Source organism: Cervus canadensis, chromosome 18, assembly GCF_019320065.1.
Source record: "Cervus canadensis isolate Bull #8, Minnesota chromosome 18, ASM1932006v1, whole genome shotgun sequence".
Taxonomy (NCBI): Eukaryota; Metazoa; Chordata; class Mammalia; order Artiodactyla; family Cervidae; genus Cervus; species Cervus canadensis.
Genome location: NC_057403.1, coordinates 17,582,908 through 17,610,409, shown reverse-complemented (window position 1 = coordinate 17,610,409; position 27,502 = coordinate 17,582,908). Strand labels below are relative to the sequence as shown.

At 56.6% G+C, this 27,502-nt stretch overlaps 1 protein-coding gene across 1 annotated transcript; it reads right to left on the bottom strand.

Annotated features, from left to right (window-relative positions):
- Window positions 1–109: 109 nt before the first annotated feature.
- CLPTM1 (CLPTM1 regulator of GABA type A receptor forward trafficking) lies at window positions 110–27,502 on the bottom strand. Its single transcript, XM_043436470.1, has 14 exons — window positions 27,351–27,502; window positions 21,229–21,341; window positions 15,374–15,497; window positions 14,217–14,375; window positions 11,684–11,801; window positions 7,364–7,449; window positions 6,495–6,615; window positions 5,671–5,915; window positions 4,844–4,937; window positions 2,675–2,865; window positions 2,304–2,399; window positions 1,850–1,985; window positions 1,057–1,224; window positions 110–840 (listed from the first exon to the last, which is right to left on the bottom strand). The coding sequence occupies exons 1-14, from the start codon at window positions 27,420–27,422 to the stop codon at window positions 554–556; spliced, it is 2,010 nt and encodes a 669-aa protein (XP_043292405.1). The 5' UTR covers window positions 27,423–27,502; the 3' UTR covers window positions 110–553.

Below are 27,502 nucleotides of genomic sequence, written 5' to 3'. Positions count from 1 at the left end.
GGATGAGAAAGGGGCCTGGCCTACAGCGGCCCTGTGTATGCTCGGGAGAGCCGCCCACACCTGCTCCCTGGGGTGGCAGAGGAAGGAAGGCACGAGGTGGGGGCTCTGCTGAGTTTAAGTTAAACACCCATATGAATTTATTAAATCCAGACTGTGTTAAAGGGCGGCGGTCTGGGAGGAGGGGGCTCGGTGGGGGATCGAGAGACAAGATGACGACGGCCGTGGGCGTCCCTCCGCGGGGCCCCGGCCCCTCCCCCGCCTGGCCCCCCCTCGGCAGTGCCACGTTGGCTTCACCATGATTCCCAATGGTGCTAGGCTGGCGGGGCGCGATGGCTAGAAACACAGAGGAACAGACAGACGGACGGCGCCTCCACAAATGATGGGCCCTGGCCTGTCCCGGCCCCCATGCCACACACTGGGCCCCGGCCGTGGGGGCCTCCCGCCACCCCGGCCCGATCTGTCCAGGGAAAGGGCAACGGGGATGGGGTGGCGAGGGGCCAGGGCAGCGGGGTGGTGGTCACCAGGAGCCTGGGCGGAGGAGGACCAGGAGTGACTAATCCCTTTTTTTGTCCTCTGCTGGCTTTGGAGGGGCTTCCTGGGGCTCGCTGGCAGAGCTGGGCCCCTGGGGGGCCTGGGAGGGCGGGGGTGTAGAGGCCTCCTCCCCGGCGGCCTCGGTCGTGGCAGGGCTGGGGGCAGGTGAGAGGGCCCCTGCTGCTGGCAGGGCCTCGGCCACAGGGGCAGCTGCTGTTGGGGCCTCGCCGCTCATGCCAAACTCGTTCACCCGCGTGGGGTCGACGCGGTAGATCCACCGTTGGTAGAGGTAGATGAAGAAGACCACATCTGAGGGGAGAGGTGGGGAGGAGGTAGCGTGAGGGACAGAGGCAGGGCCCACCTGGCCCCCCAACATGTGGGGGGGTGGAGGAGTGGTCCTGCTCAGAGTGGGCTGAGCCCCCAGGCCAGGGCCCCTCCCTCACCAGGCCCCACCCATGCCCAGCTCTGGTGAGAGCCTGTGGATGGGCGGCTGGCCCACTCACCCACCCACCCACCGGGCCTCACCGTCCCGCAGGCAGCCGATCCGGTACATAACAGGCATCTTGATGACAAAGGCAAACAGGTCATCGATGAAGGTGTTGAGGGCCTTGTAGGTGAGCATGCGCCAGGGCAGGTGGGCCACAGACTTGAGCTTGTAGTTGATGAAGAGCTGGGGTGTCATGGTGATGAAGCCTGTGGGGGTGAGGAAGGGACACCCGTGAGCAGAGCAAAGGGCATCCTGACCCTCCACCTCTGACTGCGTTTCTGGCTTCTGTCCCTTCCTCACTCTGCTCCAGCCACACTGGCCTTGCTACTTCCAACAGCCCGGCACATCCTACCTCAGGGCCTTTGCACTTGCTCTGCCTGCTGTCACCAGATCTTTGCACGGTTCCCTCCTAGGCATCTTTCAGGCCTTAGTTTACATGTCATCTCCTCAGAGAGGTCCCCCCACCAGCTTCAATGCCCCCTCACTCTGACCCTTTCATACCACTCATCACCTGCGGTCACTCCCTTGTCTGCCTGTTCACTGTCGGTTCCCCCGGGGATGACCGAGATGCACTGTCCAGAGCTTCCTGGAATCTGTTCCTGACCCCTAGATCAGACTGGGCAGCACTTTGAGGCTGCCCATGTGCCATCCCTGACCACCCCCAAGTGTCCGTGTCTGGGGATGGGTCAGTCTCCCACACTGGACCTCAAGTTGTGGGGAGGGCAGGGCCAGGCTGATTCGCTCACTGTCAAGGCCTCAGCACGGGGTTGAGAGCCATGGCTGGATACCTGCCCGGACACCATGGGGGCTGTGCGCCCAGGGCCTGCTCACCAAAGGTCAGCAGGAAGCCGTAGAGCATGCTGAGCACCCAGGAGTACCAGCCCTTGTGCTCCAGGTATAGGAGGCTGTAGACGGCGTAGCAGCCCAACAGCGGGAAGAGGATCCAGGACAGGTACCGGAACGCCATCTGCAGGGCACAGGGTGGGGCTGGACGTGGCTCCTCGGGCCCCACCTGGCACCCTGGCTCCTCGCCCCCACCCACCCACACCTGGTTTGGCAGGCCAGCCCGGGGGAATTTCCAGGTGGCCCTGGGAACTCTGGACTCAGTCAGGAAGTTGATGTGGCAGTCAGAGGACACTGGAGGGAATGACACAAGCCCTAAAGCAAGGGGCTGTCAGCTGACAGACATCCCAGCCCCCCAACCACTGCCCAGAGCCGGGGCCCCCAGGAGCGAGCGGGTACCTGGAGAGCCTCCCTGGGGCCCAATGGGAAGGGGGACACTCACATCGTCATACACTTTGGTTGAGGACTCAACGTATGTGGACTTGTCCTTGAAGGTTGGGCGGGGAAAGAGTCCTGCCACCTTGTGCTCCCGGTCCAGCTGCAGAGAAGGAGGGAGGCTGCGGTCAGCCACCATGCGGGCTCCTGCCCTCCCCCGCCCCCAAGCCAGCTCCAGCCCCTGACCTTCCCCCATTGCTCCCAGTTCCCCTGCCCCATGTGTGACCCGAAAAATCCCCTGGTGCGAAAATCCCCTTGGTCTCGGGAGTGCGGCAGGCACTGGGAATCCCCCGGGGCCAGCTCCAGGGTCTGGCTGGGCCGTGCGACCCCGCTCCCAACCTCCGGGGGCTCCCGCTACAGCGTGGCGGCCTGACTTACCCGGACATCCATGACCTTGGTGATCTTCCAGAGGTCGATGAGGACCCCGATGAAGACGCTGACCTGGACCACGAAGTTGGTCTCGTTGTCCAGGATGTAGAGCAGGACCACGAAGGACTGGAAGACGCCGAAGAAGACGGAGCGCACGGACAGGCCCTCCAGGGACTGCCGGCTGTTCCAGAACTGGATATCTGTGCACGGGAAGGGGAGGGGGGCAGCCGGGAGGTGAGGAGTCGCCTGGACCCTCCTGCAGCTCCTTCAAGCCCCGACCTCCTCAGACTCCTGGGACGGCACTGGGTCTGCCCGGGGGAAGGGGGCACACGACTCCCGTTTCCCCTGAGAGTCAGCTCCACGGGTGCCGCCAAAGCCCCAGGCAGGCAGGATCTCTGCAGTCCTCGCGTTGGACACCCCCCACCCCCGCACCAGGGTCAGTCCCTAGACGGGCAGTGATGGTGACGACAGCGGCCATGCTGCGGGGCTCCTCACGCGCTCAGTGCTGAGGGCTGCTCAGGGCCGCGGCATCCCTAAGGTTGCACAGCCTGGCCTGGCAGAATCTACACGGAAGCTGGGTCTGTGTGACACAGACCTGAGCTGTCCACCCTGGTGCTGTGGCGCCTTCGCTGGGTGGGAAGATCCAGCATGCGTACTCTTTCGGCCCAAGGCCCCAAACCCTTGAAGGAACTGGCCAGCACCCATGCTGGAGTGCACAAGGACCACGGGCTCTGCTCTCCAACAGAAGCTCCTTCCTGTGTTCCCACCCCGCCCCGGACCGTTGCCACCCTCCGTGGGGCCCAGCTCAGCCCCACTGCCGGCCCTGATCTCCCCATGGACCACGGCACTGTGGGACCCTGATGGGCTGTGCACCCAGCCTCTGCCACCAGAGGAGGCCGACTCAGCATGATGCTGGTCTTCTGGGGGAGAAGCCAGGCCTGCGGTCACATGGGCACGGCCTGAGTGCTGGCTGCCCACCCGGCTCTGATTCTGAATCCAGAGCCCCAGCCCACCCAGCAGGCTCATCCCTCTCTTGTTAGACCATCAGACCCTCAGGAGATCTGAAGGGGTCCCTCACAGGACCTCCCCCACCTGATCCTAACTAGGAAGAATGCATCTGAAGACGGGGTTCTTTCTAGTGGGGGTGCGTGGATTTGAGTTCTGCTTCAGACCAGAGAGGCAGCAAGCACGGGGTGTAAAGCCAGCTGGCCCCGGGCCCACACACTTGCTCTGTGACCCTGGGCAAGCGACTACCTCCCCTATGCCTTCATTTCTGCTTAGGGAAAGAGGGACCCTGAGGGACCCTGCTCGCGGTCAAGAGCGTCTGCAAGCTGGTGCCTGAACTGGCACCCACCTCAGCTGACAGACTCCTCCCTGCTGGGGTCAGCACTACTTACTGCTGGGTTTTGATGTTACAGTTTTCCAGAAGGTAACTCAATCACATCCATACCCTCTTAATAATAATGATGATAATATTAATAGTACTCATTACTACTGCCACTTTTAGAAGCTGCAGAGGGCCAGGAGTATGAAGCGGGAGCTGGGGCGGGCTCCCAGATCCAAGTCCTGGCTGGGCCGCTTGGGAGCTGTATGACTGTGGGCAAGTAACCAACCTCTCTGATCCATAAACGTGGGGTAATGATGCTGCCTCCGGGCTCTGGCTGCGGGGCTTCCATAGGCTCACTGGCGAGGGTGCCTGCACAGTGCCTGCCAGGTGGCCAGGGCCCCTCAAACACTGGCCATCACCCCTGTTGGCCTCTGGCACCTTGGGGCCCTCTGGGGACACGGCTGTCACCTTCCCACTCAGGTGGGCCCTGTGCACTACCCCCGAGGGGTCTCCCCCAACGGACAGCCTGCCGGGCAGGGCGGTGGGAGCAGCTGTGGGGCTTCCCTGCTCCCAGCCTTGGAGTTCCCCGGCCCTGCTTCCTGGCGGTGCCGACCAGACCTTTGCCAGAACAGCAGGCCTGCCCCTCCCCCTGCGCCACACCCGGCGGCCGGGAGTTTCTGGGCTGGGAGTTGGTAGCCGCTCCCTAGGCCTCTGGAGAGTGGGGCTGGCGGGCCCCACGCAGGGAGAGGGCCCGAGACGAAGAGGGAGTGAGTGCACCCTACCTTCCCACACGCACCCCAGTGCCCCCAGCCCCCCATGGCCTCTCACAGGGCCCTGGGGCCCACCCCTACCATTCTTGAAGGCCAGGAACTCAAAGACACTGTGGACGATGGACACGATGATGGTGAGCGCCAGCAGGTAGGGGTTGGTCTCCAGGAGGGCAACCTGGGACGGGGGTGGGGAGATGGCCGTGAGCACTGCCAGGCCCCGGCTGAGGCTGACCGCCGCGACTCCTTGTTAGCCGGCCCGCCTCTCCTTCCTCTGGCCCCGGAAGAGCCTGATGATATTCCCACAGATCTGACCCCGGGGCTTCCGAGGAGGGGGTGTGCTGGCCAGGAGGAGAGCAGGTCATAAATGGGTAGATGGGCACAGAGCAGGTGGGCGAGGGAGGGGGAACAATGGGGACAGAGAGGTGGGGGGACAGCGATGGGGGCAGGCAGAGTAATAACTGAGAGATATGCAGGGACAGTCGGAGCGAGGGACAGAAACCCAACACCAGAGACGGCCCCAGGCAAGCGCGGCCAAGACCCAACATGCCACAGGCGGGCAGAGAAGGATGCTGCTCAAGGACACAGGGAGAGTGAGCAGAGACCTCGAGTCGGAGCCCAAAGGCCGGGCGGCAGGCCGTGGGGCAGAAGGGGCAGGTCTAGACCCAGAGGGCCGGCTGGCAAACAGAAAAGCCACGGCAAGGACAGCCAGGGAAGCCTCAGAGGCAGGACCCCCAGCGTCAGCCAGGGCCAGAGGCCGAGTGCCTGCTTCCTGCCCCTCACGGGGAGGGGCCCTGGGAGGTTGTGAAACTGTGGGCAGGAGAGCACCGGCCAGCAGCCCCCAGGCCAGCAGCGCGGTCCACTTCCCCTTCCCCTCCTGCAGCCCGGGAAGGCCCCACCCGCTGCCGCACCTTCACCGAGTCCTGCTCCTCGTCTGACTGCTCATACAGCTCGTCACCCAGGAAGTTCCACGGCGACTTGGCGCTCTGGGCGGCGTAGAGCTGCCAGCGCCAGAGCGACAGCGGGCAGAAGGAGACACGGAGCGGCAGGCTGGCCAGGCTCTCGTTGATGGGGTAGTAGTCCTTCTGTAGGTTCCAGTAGTCGTTGAAGTAGATGATGGGGTAGTAGTCACCGCTCACGGCGTCGAACTTCACATCTGTAGGCACGAGCGGTGGGGGCGCCACTCAGCCTGGGCCAGAGGCCACAGGCACCCACAGGGTGCGGCGATTATGGCCTCCGAGGACAAAGGGGACCCAATGGGCCCCCCCGACAGAGAATGGAGGACAGGGGACATTTCTGGGCTGTACCAAGGAGCTGAAAGACTGCATGACCTCGGGAAGAGGAGGCTAAGGGCAGCCTGGGCAGGCCCCGGCTGGAGGGACAGGTGCAGCTCAGCTCCAGATTCCAGCTGCCCCGAGGGCCACCGCATGTCAGGATTTTGTAAAAGAGTCAGAAATCTGGCTTCGTAAGTGATGCTGCCTCCATTTCCAAGGTTGGCAACAGTGCACACCTTCTGAAGAAAGCTCGTGGGCCAGATGAGACCAGTTTGGGCACATGGTGGTCAGCACTGGGGTCACCAGGAGGTGCAGGAGGGAGAGAAAGGGGTGTGTCTAGAGGGTGGGGCGGGAAGCTTGGGAGGGGGGACACCTAGTTGGAGACGACAGGAGTAGAGGGGTCAGGGATGGGGCCAGATGAGGAAATGGCCCGTCAGGAGCCTGAGCGCGGCGGGACTCACACTGGTCCAGGGGAGGCGGCACGCTGCCCTTCACCCACGGCGTGTGATCGTCCACGATGTTGATGGTGATGTTGGGGTGCCAGTGGGAGATCACTTCCACGGGCCCGTAGTCCTCGGCCCTCTGAGGGAAGACAGGGGATGGGGGGCCTCAGAGGCAGCTGCTCGCTTCCTCTGGAGGACTCCCATGACCATTGCGACGGCAAAAGAGCAACCACCACAGCGACCACTGGCCGCTGGCCAGCCTCTAGACCCCACTGCCCTGGCTGTCCCCAGCCACCCGCTGGAGCAGAACACTCAGGTCTGCCCACCTGGATGGGATGGCATGCCAGGCTGTGGAGTGCAGTCTCCGTACTCAGGGACCACCCTCCCACCTGGAACCACCTTGTGGAGAGGGAACCTTTTGGGGCCACCAGAGGTTCACATCCCTGGACTGACGGGGACTGTTCTTTTCAGAGCCACAGCATCAGCCAGTACCTCCTCTGTGCCAGGCCAACCCTGGGCCCGGCACTTGGGTATGCATCCCGACCCTGCCATCTCCTGGCTGTGACACCTCAGGCAAGTCTGCCTGTGCCGGGACCACCCAACGGGCTGGTGAGAGGCTTCTGGGTGGGTCTGTGTACAGTGCGCTGAGCGCCCGCCCCGCGACTGCCAGAGGTCGGCTGGAACCGTGCCTGGAGCACCCCCCGCTCCCTGAGAGCTAACTACATTCTGACTCTGCTTCCAGTGAGGGAAACTGAGGCTCGGAGACATAAAGGCTCCCCCAGTGGCTCAGGGGTGGTGCAGGAGATGACTCCCCTGGGCTGCCTGCTAAGCTGGGAACCCGGGTCCGGACGGCGCCCCCAGGACCCGATGGCTTTGCTCGTGTTTACCTTGATCATTTCTGGGTCAGCTTCTGTCTCTCCTGTCAACAGGTTCTTGGTTTTCTGAAACCGTCGGCGCTTGTATTTGTTGATCACTGCAGGCAGGAAGGCCAGGAAAAGGGGTGGACGTTGAGATGGGCTGGCACTCATGGGACCCAGGCCCCAGACCCCCGCCCACCGACGGCTGCTCACCTGGCTCCCGGTCCCCACTCTTCCACCCGCCAACAGACAACAGCAGCAACAGAGAGCCTGCACTGCCTTCCACATTTCGCCTAGCCTCGGGGTCCCCATCTCTACGGCCACAGTAGCATCCACCAAACTGTCCCCAGTCTTCCCTCTCCGCAATTTGCCTCATCTGTTCCATCAGCCCACCCTGAATGGACGTGTCCTCCAGCACATGCCAAACACCTGACTCCTGTCTCCCCTCTGGGCCCTCCTCCGCGCCAGCCACAGCACCCCCTCCGGGTGACCAGAGTCACGTCAGTGCTGGCCTCCCGGTGCCCACTCTTGCCCCCTAAGATGCCCTCTGCCCAGGAAAGCCAGATTCTTTGTAACCAAGTATCCAATTGCATCATCCTTCTGCCTCAGAACCCTAGAGGGCTCCCACTGCCCTGGGCAAGGCCCCTGAGAGGCTCGCCATGGCCCCCTTGCCTCAGCCCACCGCACTGCCTTCTCCACAGATGTGCTGCCCCTGGGCCTTTAGATGAGCGGCTGTGTCTCCCTGGCAGGGACCCAGCAGGGTGCGAATCTTCCTGGCTGGCTCCTTCTACCCCTTCCAGCCCCTGGTTATGTGGCCCTCTGCCCCCTGCACTGAAGGAGGGTGCCTAGGCCTGCTCCTTGCCATTTCCGTTTCCTTCACAACAGCCCATCACCACCCACTGGTCACCTGTGCACTGGTTTACTTGTCTGCTGTCTGTCCCCTCAACCAGTCTACGAACTGCAGGTGGGGTTCGGCCCTCCTGGGCTCTGGTATATCCCCCACTCTAGGCTGGGCCCATGGTGACGAGCAGCGCGATTGACGGATGTAAACAGGTGGGCGCGACAGCGCTGGAGGCGGCCGAGCGCCACCAACATGGAAAGTACTGTGGGGCTGAGTCCCTGGGCAGGAATGGACCTCACTTCCTCCTGTGGATGCCAGGTCATCCATGGGCTCCCTGCCACCCTGCCCCCAGCTCTGCCAAAACACACCAGACAGACAGGGCTGCCGCTTGTTTACACTCTTGTCGCCCCGCCTCCACCCCAGCTGGGTAACTGTTCAGCTCCTCCTTATGTTGGGACCTCATACGGCCCGTCTGAGACTTCATCCTGCCCTCAGGGGCTAGGGAGAGATGGGGAATTGTGAGAGGGAGCTAGCCAAGAGAGGGGGCCCCTGGGGTCACACCCTGGCTCTGTCTCCCACGAGCTGGAGGCCACTGGTAAGCTTTGTCACCTCCTTGGGCCTCGGTCCCCGCTCTTGACAATGGGGATAAAAGCCTCGCCTTTTCTGGGCAGGACCACTGGGAGGGGGCTCTCTGCTCTACAGAGCCCAGCCAAGCGGAGTGTCCCGGCACAGTCACACTGACACACCACAGGGGCCAGATTCCTCCCACCCACTCAGAACTGGGGGCTTCTGGAGACTATGGACAAGCTCACACTCAAAAACTCTTGTGGCAATTGACTGAGGGTCTCAGCCCAGGAACAGCTGCTCCTATCGTCCCCATGAATATCATCCCAGCACTTCTATTATTACTAGTGCGGAAGGCATTTGAGACCTAGGCCCCACTTGTTGGGGGAAAGCAGGAAACACCCAAGGGTGGACAACTTGGAGAACGAATCCAGGGGGACATGCTCCACTGATCTCCACACCTGGGGGAGGGAGGCTGTCCGAGGAAGGGAGAGGCCAGCCCCAGAGGAGAGCGGCTTCTCCACTTAGGTGGAGAACGTTCTGCAACTTGGTGGCATCAGATGGAATTATGATATGAGATGGAACTGGCTTCCGAAGGGTGAAAGGAGCTCCGCTTTTCAGGAGTTAAAGCTTCTAGAACTACACCCTGAGCACCAACAATGGGGCTCGCTGAAACGGAGATGTGTTATGAGAGCATAACACACACTGGACTTTGAAACGGAGCGCAGGAAAAAGAAGACTAAAACATCCTGTTAATTTCTTATACTGATCACATGCTGAAATGACAACACACTGACCTCAATAAAATTATTACTAACAATCATTTTTTCGTTTTTTTAACATGGGCACTAGATAACTTAAAATGACCTCTGTGGCAGGCGCTGTATCTCTATGGGACAGCACTCTGCTACAGTCCTGATCGCTGGTCCTTTGGGGAGGGGGCTTTTCCGATCCCACACTCCTGTTCTATGCCCTGGAGTGGGCTGGCATGTCCCTCCGAGCCCCTGCTCTAAGAGGGCCCAGCTGTGAGGCAAGCCTGGGTGACCCCGGTGGTTTCTCAGGTTCACAGGCTGCAGATTCTATTTTGCAGAGCACGCCAGTATCTGTCGCACTGACCGTGAACATGACCTGGCCACACAGTGACACAGATCACATTCACACCAAAGATGAAACCACAAGGGATGCTGGCACTGAGCAGGGCTGATGGGGGATAACTGGACAGGTGAGCAGCTGCCCACCTGGGTCACATGCGAGGTAACCTCTCAGGCATCAGGCACGTGTGACCCAGACTTGCAGGGACACCTTTTTTTGGGGGGGGGGGGCTGCAGACCACACCCCCTCAGCCCACATCTTCAAGGATGCGCTCCACTGAAGCCTGCCAGCCAGCCGGGTAGAACACCCTGCAGAACATGGTCCACAGACACACTTGCTTAGTTAGAACAGTGCTCAGCACACCCCAGGGACTTTTCCGACTCAGCCATGAGAACTGACAGTCACTAGTTTTTTGCTTCATCCAGTGTAGATGATCACAAAAATATTCTCATCCTTTGGGTTATTTTTATACCCAAAGAAGTAGGGAAAGACTTAACCACGCAAATTAAAGTGCATTTGTTGCTGTCCCACACAAAACAGCTGGAGGGATCTTAACCAAGTCCGCAGGCACAACAGAATCAAAGCGAGGTGCGGCACACAGCATTTACATGAAGGGAATGGGGGCTTTGGGGGTGGGAGGTAGCGGGTGTGTTCTCTAGATCTGCTAAAACTCAAGCGCGTTGAGAGAGTCCCCTGCCTGCCCATTAGAAGACAGTGGACTCAAGGACAAAAGACAAAGAGCAGATGAAAAAATGCCAATAATTATTAACCTCACGGAAAATAAGTTAGAATAGGAAGGGGAAAATAAACACATACACTGTGTGGTTTAGACGAGAGGAAGAGCCACAAACTCAATATCATTTGAATGTTGAATTTGAATCTAATCAAATTATGTTCCTGAGTTGAGATTTCCTCTTCCAGAGTAGGAAGTCAAGAAACAATGTCTAGAACAGAAAAACCCAAAAACTGCAGCATCGCCTTGTTACTGGGAGCCTTGGAGATTAAGGAGCAGAAACCGCTAAAGCAGCTGCCAGTGGGGAGTGGAAACTGGGGGAACCAGAGAGGGGGTGGGCAGGAGACCGATGAGTTTTGCTGTCTGGTTGAATTTACATGAGTTTTAAACCATGTGCTCATTAACAAGAGATTTAAAACAAAAAAAATTTTAAGAGGCCCTGGGCAGAGAGAAGCTCAGTTTCAGTACAAGGCTGTGTAAATGGCCACAGTTCTGACCTGGGGCTTCTTGGGGTCACTGGCTGTCCTGGGGTTTGCTCACCAGATCAAGATTCTCAGGGGGTGCACCTGGCACTAGGCGGACAGCCAGCAAGGCTGAGAGTGGGGCCAGTCTGGTGACGTGGCCCCCACCAGCCTGCCTCATCAAGAGAGGCCCTGCTCAGAGGTGTGTGTTGGTGGGTGCGCGGGGACAGAGGCTCAGAGTACAGCCAAGCAGGACGCACCCAAACCCGCAGCCCGGAAGGCTCGCCTGGCCCCAAGGGAGGCCCCAGACACCCACAGTGCAGCACTCATTCCAGGAGCAGCTGACATGGATGATCGGAGATCACACTGGATGAAACCGATGGCCAAGGGCCTTCCGGTTTCCCTCTGCTCATTCAATCCAGCTAGCATTTACCCACAGACTACTCTGGACCCTCTGGTCTACCAGGCCCGGCACTGTGCACCGCTGACCCCGCACTCCCCTTCTGCGAACACCAACTCCTCCCCCTCCAAAGGCCCTTTCTCCACCTGCTCTCAGCAGATTCTTCTCCTGCCTGTCCATGGGTGTCCAGAGACAAGTAGGATACGTGGGATTCGAGTCCGGCCACACCGGCCAGGCCCCAGGGTGGGCAGGAACTTACTCCGAGACATGTGGACTGTGGCGAGCCGGCGGTACAGCGCTTTTTGCCGAGGGTCTGGGTGGAAGCCACTCTTGGTGAAGTAGACGTGGATGTAGATGGAGCCATTCTGCTGGACACTCTGCAAGGTGGGTGCACGGGGACAAGGAAACTGAAGCCCCTAATGACGTCCACCCCCACTCCCATTTCTGAGTGCTCAGGGTGGGCAGTGTAGCTGAGGGGTTGAGGGTCAGACACTGCAGTTAGACTCCAATTCAAAACCGGGCTCCAGCACACAATAGCTGTGTGGCCTCGCTGAGTCCCAGGGCCCACTTGCAGGACACAGATGGTCAGCACGGAGGGCACAGCAGGCCCGTAAGGAGTACCCGAGGTCGCTGGGCACAGCCACTCGAGCCCAGAGGAGGCACTCAATAAACACCAGCGGCCTGCATTCATGAAATGGTATAACAATGAAGGTCAGACCCTGCTCTGAGCACTGCGAATGGCAACTGCCCGATCCGGCGAGTCCACATCCACACAGCGCACGTACACCTGAGGCAGTGGGGCATGTTATCTCCTTTTCCAGACGTGGTGACTGAGGCTCACGTGGAGAGACTACAGGCAGTAAGTGGATCCAAACCCAGTCTGTGGGCTCCCCCAGGGCCCTGACTCTCACCATCTGTGTCCTCCCTGGGTCCTTCACTGCTATTCTCATTCGCCCTCCCTGCTCACCCTCCCCCCCAACACAGATGAGGAACCTGAAGCAGGGGGGCCGCCTGCCTGTGGGTGGCCAAGGCCTCGCTGGAGCCTCTCTGTCTGACCTTCATGGGTAGCTGGGAGTCACTCGGCCACGCCATGTCCTCAACTTCCGTCTTTTAAGCCCACCTCTGTGCTAACCATGTTTTTTATTTCCTTTTATTTTTTATTTTTATGTTTTTTATATTTTACGCTGTTTTCACATCTGGCGGGGGAGAGACTGCTCCTCCCAGGGCTAGCTGATTCCTGGAAATAATAAACAACTCGCCTGTCTTCAAAGACACCTTTAAAACGCAAACCAAGAAGCCCAAGTCCATACCCGCAACGAGCCCTTTACCCAACTCTCATAGCCCAGGCTGCACTCAATCACCCAGGGCAGGCGTCAGACGACCAGAGACCACGGCTCCAGCCCGGAGCCTACACAGTGACCAAGCTGCCCAGTCCTAAGCTGTTTCCCCACCTGGCCTGCCTGTCCAGAGGAAACCTCAATAGAGGTTTCGGCCGAGGCCTCCCCTTGCCCCTTCGAAGTGCTCCTACCCAAACCCGGCACTTTCGCACATGGCCCTGCACGGTGTGGTGGGCCCCCTCCTCCCAGGAAATGTAAGTAGTAAATTCTTCTTCCAATGGCACTGGCCTCTCTGTATCGCTGCTCAGACACCTCCTTAAATCAACATCAGGGACAACTTGGACACCCTCCCGCCACAAAGCTGGGAAGGAGGGTGAGCTCCAAGTCCTTGGGAGCAGTCCTCACTGCCTGGCTTCCTACCCCACAGCCCTCCTGGGATCTTGGGGAGGGGTCTAGGGGCTGGACGTGAAGTCTCCGTGGGAGTCGCCCCTCCCACAGCCCACAGCCGGGACTGTCGTACCTCCCTCAGAAGGCCTGCATCCGCCCCACCGCCTCCAGCTACCAAAGAGACCAAGACAGAGCCAGACACAGTGCCCACACCCCCTCCTCCCCAGGAAGCTGAGGACACCTGATGGGGAGACATGAACAAGGGCAGCCCCAGAGACATGTCGACATTCACAGAGCCATCACATTCACTGATGCTTCAGCAGTCACAGACTCTGCACCCAGTCCACTGCCAAGCAGAGCTGGAGATACAGTGGTGACCAAGATGGTCCCAGCCTTACCATCACAGGGTTCATAGTCCCATGGGGAAAGAGATCCATATTCAGGTAGCAACCACCTCCCCCCTCCACCCAGAGTTGGCAAGGCTTGGGTGGGGGAGCCCAGAGAGGGCTCTGCCTGAGCCTGATGTCAGGGAGAGCTTCCTGGAGGAGGTGGGATCAGAACCTGGGGCTGTTGTAGAGTTCACAGTCAGACAGCCTGAGTTCAAAACTGTCACTGGCTGTGTGACCCTGGGTGTGGCCTCTCTGTACCTATCTTCCTCATTAGTCAAATGGAAAGAAAAGTTCCCACTGCCTTGGGAGGTACCCCCCAGTCAGCCTAGTCTGGTGCCCAGTATGCAGTGAGCACTTAATCAACACTAACTGTATTTTTCAAACCAGGCTGCCTGACTGGACACCTCCAGGGACGATTACTCATCTTTCATTGGTTTAAACCACAGATCACAACCCTGAAAGCAGGTGGGAGGCCAATTCCAACTCCATCTGCTGGGAGAAGTGGAGGGAACGAGGCCCAGAGACCGTGGGGTCAAGCTGTGCTCAAGAGCGTGTGAACTGAGGGCAGAGCCAGGCTTGGAACCCAGACTCCCGACTGCAGGCCTGGGAGCTGGTTCAAGGATACGCCCTGGGTGCTGGCCCAGCAGCCGTGGAGCCGGAAACCAGAAGCCGTCCCCACCTGTGGAATGTCGAGCTCAGCAAAGTGCTCGTAGCAGCCATCTGAGTTCTCGCCACTAGTCCAGTCGCCGTACACGAGGTCTTGCTGCTCCCAGAAGAGCGCCGACGTGGCGTTGAAGTCTGTAAAGTGCTCGTGCTCGGAGATGTACACGTGCAGGTTCTGTCGGGAGGGGAAGCGGAGGGGAGTGAGCCAGGGCTGCTCATAGGAGCCTCTGAAGGTTGACAGATAAAAGAGCAGGTGAGGAGCTGTCATCACAGTAACATGAACAATCTGGGGTGTGGAGGGTTAGTGGGGAAAAGCGTGGCAGCTGGTAGAATAAATCTCTTTCCTCATACCCCACCACGTCTGTCCTGGTCTGAGCCTATGACGTCTAAGGAGGAAGGCGTGCGTGCTCAGTCATGTCCGACTCTTTGCGACTCCAGGGACTGTGGCCCACCAGGCCCCTCTGTCACTGGGATTTCCCAAGCAAGAATACTGGAGTGGGTTGCCATTTCCTTCTACAGGGGAATCTTCCCAACCAAGGGATCAACCTTGAATCTTAACAATGGCCAGTCTGACAATTAGAATTTAGGGCTAGAAAGGATCCGAACCTCCCTGCATTATGTTTCCTCTCAGCCTCTCTTGCGCTTCTTCATCAGAATTTCGATGGGTAAAGCCCAGTCAAGGTGTGCAGGAGTGTTGGCTGGCTACTGAGAACCCAGGGCCGCTGCAGAGGCGGCGTCGGAACCCACTCCCTTCTCACGTCCCCGTGGCCTTCTCTCTCCAGAACCTGGAAGGCCCCTGATAAGGACCAGCTCAACAGCGGTAACCCTGCTGGCCAGAATTCCGAGAAATCTGGCACCCCAGAGCTCTGGAGAACCACAAACGCGGGAGAAGCCAAGACTGTTGAGGTCAGAACACCTGCTTCTCCTGCACGATGTCCCTCTTCCCCAGAGAGAACACCAGCCCAAACCCCAAAGAATTTCTTTGTTCCTCGTAATGTCACTTGAGTGACTCGGGTTTCATAGGCTGAAGATGAACCTAGAGTCTTTTGACCCCAGACCTGTTCACAGACCTGACTGTGACCGGGGACGGCGTCCGTGCTGACTGCCCGTGCGACTCCCCCTCCCTACCCCATCCCTTCCTCTCCCGGGTCTGGCCTCCCAGCCAGCAGTTACCATTAAAGTGTCTTTGGGGAACAGGTTGCGGCTGGCGACGCGCGGAGCTCCTCCGGGGCCTGCCTGGTCCTGAGGGGCCGGCCCTCGACGGAACCAGCTGCTGATGGCCCAGATGATGAAGATCCTGAGGAGGCAAGCAGGGCAGATGGTGAGTCCTCTTCTTCCCAGTGTGGCTACTCCTGACCGGACTCAGCACCTGCTGGGGCCTGACTGGGGGCCTGATCAGGGAGGGGGGTCCCGGAGAAGGCAGCTGCAGGGCTGCTGAGAAGACCAGATGCCCCGAGGCCATGCCTTGGGACAGACCCCAGATGCTTGTGTCCGCCAGTGTGGGGGCCTCGGCGCTGACTCCCACTGGGAGGCTGGTAGCCACAGGCCGCAGGGACTCAGACCCTCGAAACCTCAGAACTAGAAACCCCGGGTCCCAGTCCCCTGGAACCCCAAAGTGTGAGAACCCTGGAATCTGGAATCCCAGCATTTTGGAGGCACAGACATTAGGGAGAGCAACATCTCAGAACTTCAAGTCAACTGAAAACTGGACGAGCAGATAGTAAGGAATCGTGAGTCCCTATTTTTAGTAACATTGGGCTAGGTTACGCAGACCAACTTTCTTGTTGGAAACTAGTTGGAGGAGTTATGTAGGGAATTCCCTGGCAGTCCAGTGGTTAGGACTCTGCGCTTTCACTGCTGAGGGTGTGGGTTCAATCCCTGGTAGGGGATCTAAGATCCTACAAGCCTCGTTTCATGGCCAAAAAAAATATACATATATAGTAAGAAAACACCAAGTATGTATATATAGTCTTATATACATAATTACAACTCTTAATACAGCAATATATTCTCTATATTCTTACATATAATTTTTATACATAATACATGTAAATATATATTCTCTTTATTCATTTTTATTAAAGTATACTTGTGTACACGTATTCTTTTTTCTTAGTTAAAACAAATATATTAGAATCATTTTCTCAATTTACAAAATCGAATAAACATAATATACAATCTTTGAGTTGAAAATGAAGCAGAGGTATTTACAGGATACACTTTTAAAAGAGAAAGGCAAGGGGAAGGAAAATATATAGAGTTATCCATCCATATTGTGTAATATACTTAAAAAACCCCACAGAAAATCTGAACTGGAGGAAAGAGAAATGGAAGTTGGTGTCTAATGGGGACAGTTTCAGATGAGGAAGATGAAAGAGTTTTGGAGAAGTTTGGCAATGATGGCTGCACAGTAATGTGAATGTACTTAACGCCATAGAACTGTACCCCTAAAAATGGTTAAAATGGTAAATTTTATGTTATATACATTTTTTGCTGCAATAAAAAGAAACAAAAAATCCCAACAATCTGTAATGCACCTTTATACCATCATAAAAGCAGAGACAGGCATAAAGCACAAATCAACTTTAAAACGGACCCCCTGCTTTGGGGGAATAGGGAAGACCTGGGGTAAGCAAAAACAGCACAAAATGCCTCAAAACACAATACTGTCTTTAAAAACACTCTGCGCAGAGGCTTCCCTGGTGGCTCAGTGGTAAAGACTCCGCATGCCAATGCAGGAGTCACGGGTTCCATCCCTGGTCTGGGACGATCCCACAAGCCGAGGAACAGCTAACTCCGTATGCCACAACTAATAAACCTGTGCTCTAAAGCCCAGCAACTGCAACTACCAAAGCCAGCAAGCCCCAGAGCCCGCGCTCTGCAACAAGAGAACCCACCACAATGAAAAGCTTGTGCACTGCAACGAACAGCAGCCCGGCTCGCTGCAACTAGAGAAAAGCCCACGCGGCCAAAGGATCACCTCCAACACCGTAATGACGAATGCTGGCGACCGTTAGGTGGTTTTTATTTTCTTCTTTACACTTTGCTTTTTGAATTTTTTTTTTTTTTGCTTTTTGAATATTTTTTAATGAACAAAATAAAAAGCCCCACAATAAAACTATAGCAAACTGTTAGTTTTCTCCCAGTATTCATCTTCCCCTTCTCCATCAGAAAGAAAACTCCTAAATTTTAACTGGACCTCTTGGCTACCTGGAATAAAGACTACAAGTCTAGCATTTCAGCTAGGTGTAGACACATGGTGAAGTCCTGGCCAGTAAAATGTAAAAACAGTATGTTATACAAGTATCTTAAAGAGACAGAGCATCCCTCCTTTATTTCTTCTTCCCTCCTGAAATGTGGACATGATGGCTGCATCCTCAGCAGCTGTTTTAGGCCATGAGGATAAAAGGCAAACTCCAGGAATGAACAAAGAGCAGGAAGGAATCTGGGATGCAGAACACTGCAGAACCGTGGTCTGCCTAAGTCCAGAACAGTACATGAGACAGAGGGAAAATTCTATTGTGTTAATTCAGGGCTCTCATGTACATGCAGCTCTGTAATTACTAAATGAGCCAAGGACTTACTGATCACAGGTGTGAAAAGCCATACAGTTGCCCCTTGAACAACAAGGGTTTGAACACACAAATCTTTTTCAGTAGTAACTACAGTACTACATAATCCATGGATGGTTGAACCTGTGGATGTGGAACCACAAATATGGAGGAGTCGCTGGCACAGAAGGCCAACTCTAAGCTATATGTGGATTCACAGCATAGGCACCCCTGATCCCCACGTTGTTCAACTGTGTAGCAGTGAGGTTAAGTGCTCAGCCTCTAAGCTGCGATATCTGCATCCAAAGTCCAGCTCTGCTACTTCCTGACTGTGCGACCTCAGGCAGGATTCAACCTCTCCAGGCCTCCATTTCCTCAACAGTTAAAATGGGGACAACAGTATTACCTACCACGTAGGGTTGCTTATAAACATTAGATGCCTTGATATATACATGCACACACACACGATACATACATCATCTAGAATGGAGCCTGGTACCGACAGTAAATGCTTTAGACGTGTCAGCTATTACCGTTACTTTCATCATATGAAAAAAGGCATACAACAAACTGTAAACTGTAGTGAAAAACACTACAAGGGAATTCTAGTGTGCGTGGGCACCTCCCTGCTGAGCCCCAAACCACACCGAAGGGCAGGTCAGGCTCAGGGACTTGCCTCTGCCTGTACAAGGCACACAGCCCTGGGGTCTCAGGGGCCACGGCTCAGGTGAGCCATCCGCTGCTGCCCCAGGAGGTCCCCGATGCACAGGGCTGGGGAAGGTCTGACGCTGGTGATCTCCAGGGACCCCCTCCACTTCCAAGAGAGGCTCTTATTTTAGTAAATATGCCAAGAGAGAGTGTGGGAGCAAGGACATCCACAGGCAGCTCTGCCCTGACTTACTGCGTGGCCTGCAGGGGGCCCACCCACTCGGGGAACCTGGGCCCCTGTGTGTAAGACGTGGCAGGCTGGACCAAACTTTCTGCAGGATTCCAGATCCCCAGTTCCCTCCAGTGTGCACCATCTGCTCATCGCGGGCCCTCTCAGATGCAGCCCACCACCCCCGCCTCCCAGACTAGGAGGCCCTGCCCGAGGATACCAGGGCTGGCCTCACCTACTGCTTCTCAACTTACTGGAGTGAGCATATAAAAGAGACTTCTCTCCAACCTCAAGCAGGCAGTCTATCAATACATTCACAGAAAAAAATGTAAGTATATAAAAAAGCATATGAAACCACCCTCCCATCCCACCCCTACTCCAGGTAACCACTGGTATAGTTGCAGGAGGCTCTGCAACCCGTGGACTCTACCCTCTCCTCCCCAAAGAGGCCACTCTCACAATCTGCTTGATGCTTCAGAGAGTTCACAGGCCCCTGAGCACAAAGCCTGAAGCCCATCTAAGAACTCCGGATGGAGAAGGTCCTCGGGCAGCCACGGGGACCGCTTCTTGGTGCTGCCTGATTCTAAGGAAGGAAATAAGCCTACACCGTGTCTGTATGAAGAACGCCTATCTGAAGGAAGCTCTCTTATGTACTGATGTGGAGAGGATTCTGAGATATATTGTTAATGAGAAAAATCAAGGTGCAGAACTGTGTAAAATAGGCTACCTCTTATGTAAAAATGAAGGGAAAGATAAAAATAATCCTTATTCCTAGCTGCCTGAAGCATGCAAAGAAGAAACTGATATATAAGAAGATTCTAACTCCTTACTGGGCTTCCCAGTTGGCACTAGTGGTAAAGAACCCACCTGCCAATGCAGGAGATGTAAGAGACGTGGGTTCAATCCCTGGGTTGGGAAGATTCCCTGGAGAAGGGAATGGCAACCGACTCCAGTATTCTTGCCTGGAAAATCCCATGGACAGAGAAGCCTAGCAGGCTATGGTCCATAGAGTGGCTACTGGACATGGGGGCAAGGGGACAGGAGGGAGTGAATGGGGAAGCCAAGGGAGGGGCCCACGGATGAAGAAACCCACCCAGGGAGATTCCTCCCCCCACCTCCCACGCCCTTCCAGAGGCTCCCCAGGGCTTGGTCAAAGGTTGGGCTTCCAGAAGGCAGGTCCTGTCCTCCTGGCACCTGGGAATGGTCACGTGAATCCACAGGTAAAAGGGTGCCCACCAGCCAGTTTCGAAAGGATGGCCTGTATGACTCCACTTACAGGAGGTACCCAGAGCAGTCAAATTCATAGAATCAGAAGGTACTGTAGAATGCTGGTGGCTAGCGGCTGAAGCGGGTGAGGGAGAGATAAGCAGTCAGTGTTTAATGGGTACAGAGTTTCAGCGGGGATGTGTGTGCTCAGTCGTGTCCGACTCTTTGTGACCCCAGGGACTGTAGCCCGCTGGCTCCTCCATGGGAAGACATTTTCCAGGCAAGACTACTGGAAAAGAAAGTGAAAGTGAAATCGCTCAGTCGTGTCCGACTCTCTGCAATCCCATGGACTGTAGCCTATGAGGTTCCTCCATCCATGGAAGAGTACTGAAGTGGGTTGCCATTTCCTTCTCTGGGGGATCTTCCCAACCCAGGGATCGAACCTGGGTCTCCTACATTGCTTTTACTGTCTGAGCCACAAACCCACGTCTCTTGCATCTCCTGCACTGGCAGGAGGATTCTATACCACTGAGCCACCTGGGAAGCCCACAGAGTTTCAGTTTGGGGAAGATGACAAAGTTCTGCAGATAGATGGTCTGATGGTTGCACCACAATATCAATGTACCAAATGCCATTGAATGGTACACTTAAGGATAGTTAAATGGGACCTCCCTGGCAGTCCAGTGGTTACCACTCTGGGTTTCCAATGCAGGGAGCATGGGTTCCATCCCTGGTCGGGGAACTAAGATCCCATGTGCCTTGCGGTGCGGCCAGGAAAAAAAAAAGTTAAAATGGTAAATTTTATGTAATGCAAATGTTGTGGCTGAATTGTGTCCCCACCCCACCCCACCCCATGTTCACGTGTTGCAGTCCTAACCCTCAGTATCTCAGTGACAGTATGGGCAGACGGGGCCTTTGAAGAGGTGATTAAGGCTGAGTGAGGTCATTACTCAGGGTGGGCCCTAATCCCACAAGACTGCTGCCCACATACAAAGGGCAGATTAGGACACAGACACGCAGGCAGAGGAAAACCCTGGTGAAGGCACAGGAAGACAGCCAGCTACGAGCCAAGGAGAGAGGCCTCAGAGGAAACGAGACAGCCTGACACCTCAATCTCAAGACTTCAGCCTCCAGAATTATGAAAAAACAGAAAGGGTCTCCATCAATACAGTGATGATGGTCATTCTCAGTGATTCTTTCCTCTTTTTTAAAATTTTGTTTGTTTGGTCATACCACGAGGCTTGCGGGATCTTAGTTCCCTGACCAGGGACTGAACTCTCACCCCTGGCAGCAGAAGCAGAGTCCTAACCACTGGACTGCCAGAGGACTCCCTCTTTATGCTTTCCTTATTTGACCTTTTGTCAGTGAACAACACCAAAGCCGCATCCGCTCACCTGAACAGCACACCCTTGATGACCTGCCAGGCATTGGGGGCTGGCTGGGGCGGTGGGTTCTGGGGCTGGGTCTCTGCCGGCGGGTCCCTCCCAACGCTGCCATTGCTGGTCACCTGCAGGGACAGAGGCCAGAGTGAGGACGGAGGACGCATCCTGATGCACCAAGGCTGTTGTAGGTACCACGGTGTGCTGAGGCCCAGCAAGGGCGGAGCACAGAGGGGGCGCGGGGCCCAGCCTGGGGGTCAGGGAGCAGTCCTGGAGGAGGGGACGCCAGAGCTGAGCCCTAAATTACAACCAGTCAGCCGGCACAGGGCAGGCAATGAGGGAAGCAGCAGGTGGACACGTGAACATGAGAGACAGTCTGACTCTGAGGACGGGCCAGTGCCCCGGGGGCCAGCATGCTCCCAGGATTCGAGGTGCCCACCGGGGACAGTGCAGAAGGGGTCAGGAGGCAGGTGTCAGATTGTGCAAGGCTGGTGTTTATCGGAAAGGTCCTTCCCTATGCAAACAAGTCACGATCCTCCTCTGTGGTCAGCCCTGTGGGGGGCCCCCTCCCTCCAAGGGCTCTGGGTCCATCCAGCAAGTGAGACAGACACAGAGAAACACAACCACAACCGGAGCGTGAAACAGGCGGACGTGCGTGACCTGGACATGGCTCAGACCACCTGTGAGGCCGGAACTAGCAACATCTCCACCTGGCAGTCGGGCAAACGAAGCTCGGGGAGCCTAAGCCACCACGTGTCTGGGTCACTCAGGAAGGATGACCACAGGATGACAGGGGTGTGGGCAGGCCAGGGAGTCAGGCAGGGCTGCCCAAAGACAGAATCTTCACTCAGAAACAGAAGCTCAGGGGCTTCCCTGGTGTTCCAGTGGTTAAGAATCCGCCTTGCAATGCAAGGGACACCGGTTCGATCCCTGATCCTGGAAGATGCCACATGCCCAAAAGCAACTAAAGCCTGAGTGCCCTAGAGCTCGAGCTTGGCAACAAGAGAAGCCACTACAGTGAGATGCCCTCACATCGCAACTGAAGAGCAGCCCCTGCTCATCACAACGGGAGAAAGCCCACGCGTAGCAACCAAGACCCGGCACCGCCAAAACTAAATAAGTTTTTTAAAAAAGAAATACAGAGAAGCTCAGAAGCAGAGAATGTCATGATGTCAGATTGGAAGGGCCTGAGATATTCTTCCTGCCCTGCTCTTTGCACCTGCTGGCTCCCCTGTCCTGCCCTATTCCCTCCTGATAGCTGTGCCTTCACCCCCCAGCTTTAAAGAACAGGACCAGGACAGTCACGATTGCTTTTAGGTGGGTGCACTGCCCCGCCCAGCGCTGGCAGAGAGCAGGCGCTCGATAAACACCTGGAGAATCAACCAATGCTGCCTCAAAGGCCTGCCCTGAACACCCAAGCCGCTCAAGTCTACCTGTTCCTGGGCCCCCCCAGTTCTCTCCCTCCCACCCCAAACCTGCTCCTCTGCCTTCGGTCAGCTGCAAATGCCCCCGAGAGCGGAAGACAGAGGCCCCCACAGCCAGATGAGGCTGCAACGAAGCCGAGGCCAGTGTTTGTTAAGCGCATCACTTGTCATTTCCGGGCCCCTTCACCAGTGAGAGTGCTCTCCTTTCACCTCCCAGAAGTGGGGGGCAGCACACAGCGCTGGGGTCAAAGGCGGAGACTCTGGAGTCCAAGAGACCCAGGCTGCAGTCTGGTCCCACAGTTACCGGCTGTGAGATCTTGGGCGTGTCACTTCCCCTCACTGACACTTCACCTCTCTGACCAAGGGCCAGGCTGTGATAATACCATACATTTAGGGCAGAAAAGATTTCTTTCACATGTCAAAAGAAGTTACCTCCCAAGCACCAGGCCTGGTGCTGGGTGGTGGGGTCAGTGCTGGCCACAGAGCTCTGGGCCCTGCCCTCCCGGAGCTCGGGGTCTAGGGGGAAGCACGCCGGCAGAAAAGTAAACAGGATAATTAACAATGCTAAACGGGGATGTGTTCCGGAGGAAACAAGCAGAGCGGGTGATGACAAAGGGGTGGCCGGGTAGTCGGGGAGGCGTCCTGAGAAGCTGTCTTTGACATTTGGGTGAAGGGCAACTGAGGGAGAGAAAAGGTGTGGGCAAAGCCTTGACCAAGGGGCGGGCGAGGTCAAACAGGCATCGTGCAGAGTTCAGGGCTAGCCTTGCTCCTGGCGACACAGGGTAGGGGTTGGGAAAAGGGGGCAAGGTTTTCCAGCAGGTCTGGGCTGATTCCAGGTCAAGAAAAGGAAGGCTGAAGTCAGGAAAGGATTTGAACCCATGTCTGGCTGGCTTCCCAGGTGACGCTAGTGGTAAAAAACCCACCTGCCAGTGCAGGAGACAGAAGAGACACGGGTTCAATCCCTGGGTTGGGACGATCCTCTGGAGTAGCAAATGGCAACCCATTCTAGTATTCTTTCCCGGAAAATCCCATGGACAGGGGAGCCCTGGGGCTGCAAAGAGTCAGACACCGAGCACCTTAGCACCCAGCTGGCTCCCAGGTCTGTTATCTTACCCATGATGGTGGACAAGCTGGCCTGGAAACCCTCCCAGGGAAATGCAAAGGGAAACCAAATCACTAGGATGGCTGTAATCAGAAAGAGGGACAAGCACAAGTGCTGGTGAGGATGTGGAGAAACTGAAGAGTTGTATGCTGCTGGCGGGGACACAGCTGCTGCTTTGGAAAATCCTGAAGATACTTAAAAGCTAAGTGTGCCCCCGCCAACCAAGTCACCAATCCCACTCGGAGGTCTCTGCCCAAGAGAATTCAGAACATGGGTCCATACAAAAGCTTACATGCAAATGTTCACAGCAGTGTTATACATAAAGCCAGCAGCAACCCACAAACGAGTCTTTTGATGAGTGACCCGTGCTGGATCGGCACAATGGAATGCTACTGAGCCATAAAAAAGGACCACCGCTGGGGCAGAGAACATGCAGAAGGGAACCAGGGAGCACTCTTAGAGGCTGGGAACATTCTCAGACCACACTGGGGCAGTGGCTGCATTGCACAACTGCAGAAAGGTACAGAAAGCTTCTGAATTCCGCACTGACCACAGGTGTCTACACCTCAGTAAAAAGGTAACCCTCTCGCGGCTCCCACTCCTCTCACAGTAAAGGCAAAGCGGTCACCGTGGCCCTCTGGGGCCTGGCACGATCCTCCATGCCTGTCTGCTCTCACCCGCCTCCCCTCAGTCACTTGCTCCAGACAGGCCAGCCTCCCCACTGTTCCCTCATCACCCCAGGCCTCTTCTGCCTCGGGGCCTTTGCACTGGGTGTTCTCTTCACCTGAAGGGCTTTCCCCCACTGTCCGTGTGACTCCCTCCCTCATCTCCGGTAGATCCTTGTTCAAACGTCACCTCCTCAGAAAGCCCTTCCCAGACCACTGTATTTAAGTTACAACCCTCTTACCCAACCCTCACTTCCTATGTTCCTCCCCAGCTTTAGCTCTGGCCACGGCACTTACCACCACCCAAGCTGCTGTATGTTTTTCTTATATATGTTCTTATCTGGATAAACTTTCTTATTTCTCTTATTCACTGTCCCTGTCCCTAACTCCACCCCACCCCCCAGTCCTCAACAAATACCTGGGCTCCAAGAGTGCACAGCCTCTGTTTGTTCACAGCCGATTCCCAGTATCAGCATGGGGACTAACAGGCAGTGGGGACTCAACCCACATCAGCTACAGGGATGATTATTAGAGCTGTGGGCTGGTGTCTGAGGCCCTGGCTGAAGGAGGGGCAGGCTGGCTGGAGCAGGAGATCGCTGAGGGCCCGCCCAGGGGCCAGGCGAGGGCAGCAGCGGAGGCTGAGGGCTCAGCAGTGACTAAGACATAGTTCCGGCTCTGGGACCCGCGTGCCCAGTCTCACACCACCCCCAGAGCACCCATGAAGGGCCCCAGGAAGCAGCGGAGGCCCTGAGACGGGGCTGGGGCTTGGGGGAACTCGGGGCATCCTCTGACTGCCTGGATCCACACTGGGAATTCCACCTCAGCCTGGCCTCTGCCTCAAGACCCATTCATCCCACAGGTGCCGAGTGCCTGCTCCATGCCCACCCCTGAGCTGGGCGGTGCTGGGGACACAGCGCTGACCCAGGCAGTTCCCGTTCCGCCCTCCAGGGGCTCCCAGTCCACAGGAGGAGACAGTGACAACCCAGGGTGGACAGGGCTGGCACCAGGCAGCCCAGGGACAGTGGGAGCCCTGACCCAGTGTGAGAGGGTCAGAGAGGCTCCTCGGGGAGAGAACACCTGAGATATCCAGGACTAATAAGGATCCATCAGGTAAAGACAAGAGAAACCTGTGCAAAGGCTAGGAGAAGAGAGAGCAAGGCGTGTGCCTCGTTTCATAGTAAGAGCTTCACAGTGGCTGATGCTGCTCTTGTCCAGGGACTCAGGCAGGGACAATTTTGCCTCCCCCCGGCTGCCACTCCCTCCAGGGGACATTTAGCAACACCTGGAGATGTTTTTGGTTGTCACAATGGGGGAGGGACGTGTGTGTTACTGACATCCAACGTGTAGAGGCCAGTGATGCTGCTAAACATCACGCAACACACAGGACAGCGCCTACCATGAACTGTCCAACCCCAAATGTCAACAGTGCTGAAGCTGAGAAATCCTAATCGAGTCTAAGGGAAAAAAGGCAGATCACGCAAGGCCTCGGTCTGCCAAAGAATTTGTACTTAATCCTGAAAGCAAAGGGATAAATCTTGAAAGACTCTGGATAGAAGTCGGACAAGAGATCTTGCGGGGGCTGGAGTGGGGGTGGGTTTCTGTAAGCTCAGGGCAATCAGGGCAAACTGAGCCCTAGTCTCTCTGAACACCCCCCAGGCAATAATCAACAGAAACTCACGAGAGGGAAAGGCCTTCTTTCAGTGAGACTGGGAAGCCCCTGAAGACAGGGACAAACATTTCCTAGGACTACTCTCGGGGCCAGGCCCGGGTTGAAGATGCTGAAAAGATCCAGACCAGAAAGGTTGGCTCTGTCACGCAAATCTCACCCTAGTGTCCTCCCCAGGTGGTATTATTTGCCCCTCCTCTGGGCTCCCTCAGTCCCTGACATGGATTTTTTTGGTCACCACCCTTGTCACTCTAGGATTATACTTCTTTATACTCCTGTCTTCTCTCTCACTCCACTGATGAAGGGACATGGTTAGAGACACCCTCGTGGCTAGGAGAAGAGAGAGCAGGGCTCTCACAGGGCTGGTCCTCCTGTCCAACCCCTCCATTTACCACTGGAAAAATGAAGGGGGGAAAGGAACTTGCCCAAGGTCACACCCAGAGTCAGCTTCGGATTTGTTCTCTTCTCACAACCTGCGCTCCTCTCCCCTGTTCTGCCTCCCACATGTCAGTGACATCCCAGTGGGTGGGACGACAGAACCTCCGTTGTCACTGCATCGACTCCCTAAACATTTGAAGGGTGGCTGCCCTAACTAGTATGTTCCACAGTCTGTTTAGCTGAAGTGGCAATGGGTCAAGAGTCAGTGCCAGGATTAATTTCCCCATAGGACTCATGTACGCTGAAAGTAAACCCATCTCTGTCTCGACCACCCTGCTTCAGCAACGGCCGGTAAATTCTACAGGGAACAGATCCCAAACCTAACCTAGATGACCTTCTGTAAGCGCCTTAGTCTGTTCCTTGGATTCCTGTCTGTAAAATGGGTCTGTCAGTCTCCATAGCGCGTGCCTTTCACCACGATGATTACCTGACTTTCCCAGAGTTAGAAAACTCCAAAATAATCAATCACTGCCCACACCTAGAGCATGCCGTGAACGCCAGCCCACTCTAGGAACGATCCGGGAGCCTGGAACCGTGGAGTCGAGAACCCAGGGAGCCTGGGTACAAGTCTGCGCCCCTCCGCGCCCCTGTCTCCTCGGCTCGAGCAGTGAGCCTGGTGGCCGCCCGGCGCGAGTATGCAGGGGACCCGGCGCGCAACAGGGCCCGGCTCCCCGCACTGTCCGGCCTCCCAGGCTGCCCGGCTCCGCCTGGGCCCGGTATTCAAGGTCCCTCTGGGCAAGGACCCCTCAGAGCACAGGATTATGTGAAAAGAGGCAGGACACGCCCCGTGGGAGGCCCCCCGAGTGGGGAAGAACCCCTCAGGCCCCTCTCGGCCTCCGTACCTGACCGGAGCTGCCTCCCCCGGCCGCCACTACGGCGCTGCCAGCCCCGTCCGCCTCCTGCGCCGCCGCCATCTTCCCGCTCCGGGTCCCCGCCCCCGCCGCCAGGACCGCCCCGTCCCGGACGGCTCCAGCGCGATCGCGCGAGATTTCAC

Coding starts and splice junctions, on each gene's coding strand:
- CLPTM1 (XM_043436470.1), bottom strand. CDS start 27,422: ATGGCGGCGGCGCAGGAGGCGGACGGGGCTGGCAGCGCCGTAGTGGCG. Junction 11,802..14,216: donor CTGAGCTCGACATTCCACAG/GTGGGGACGGCT, acceptor CCCACCTTGCAG/AGTGTCCAGCAGAATGGCTC. Junction 1,225..1,849: donor CGGCTTCCTGCTGACCTTTG/GTGAGCAGGCCC, acceptor TCACCCCCACAG/GCTTCATCACCATGACACCC.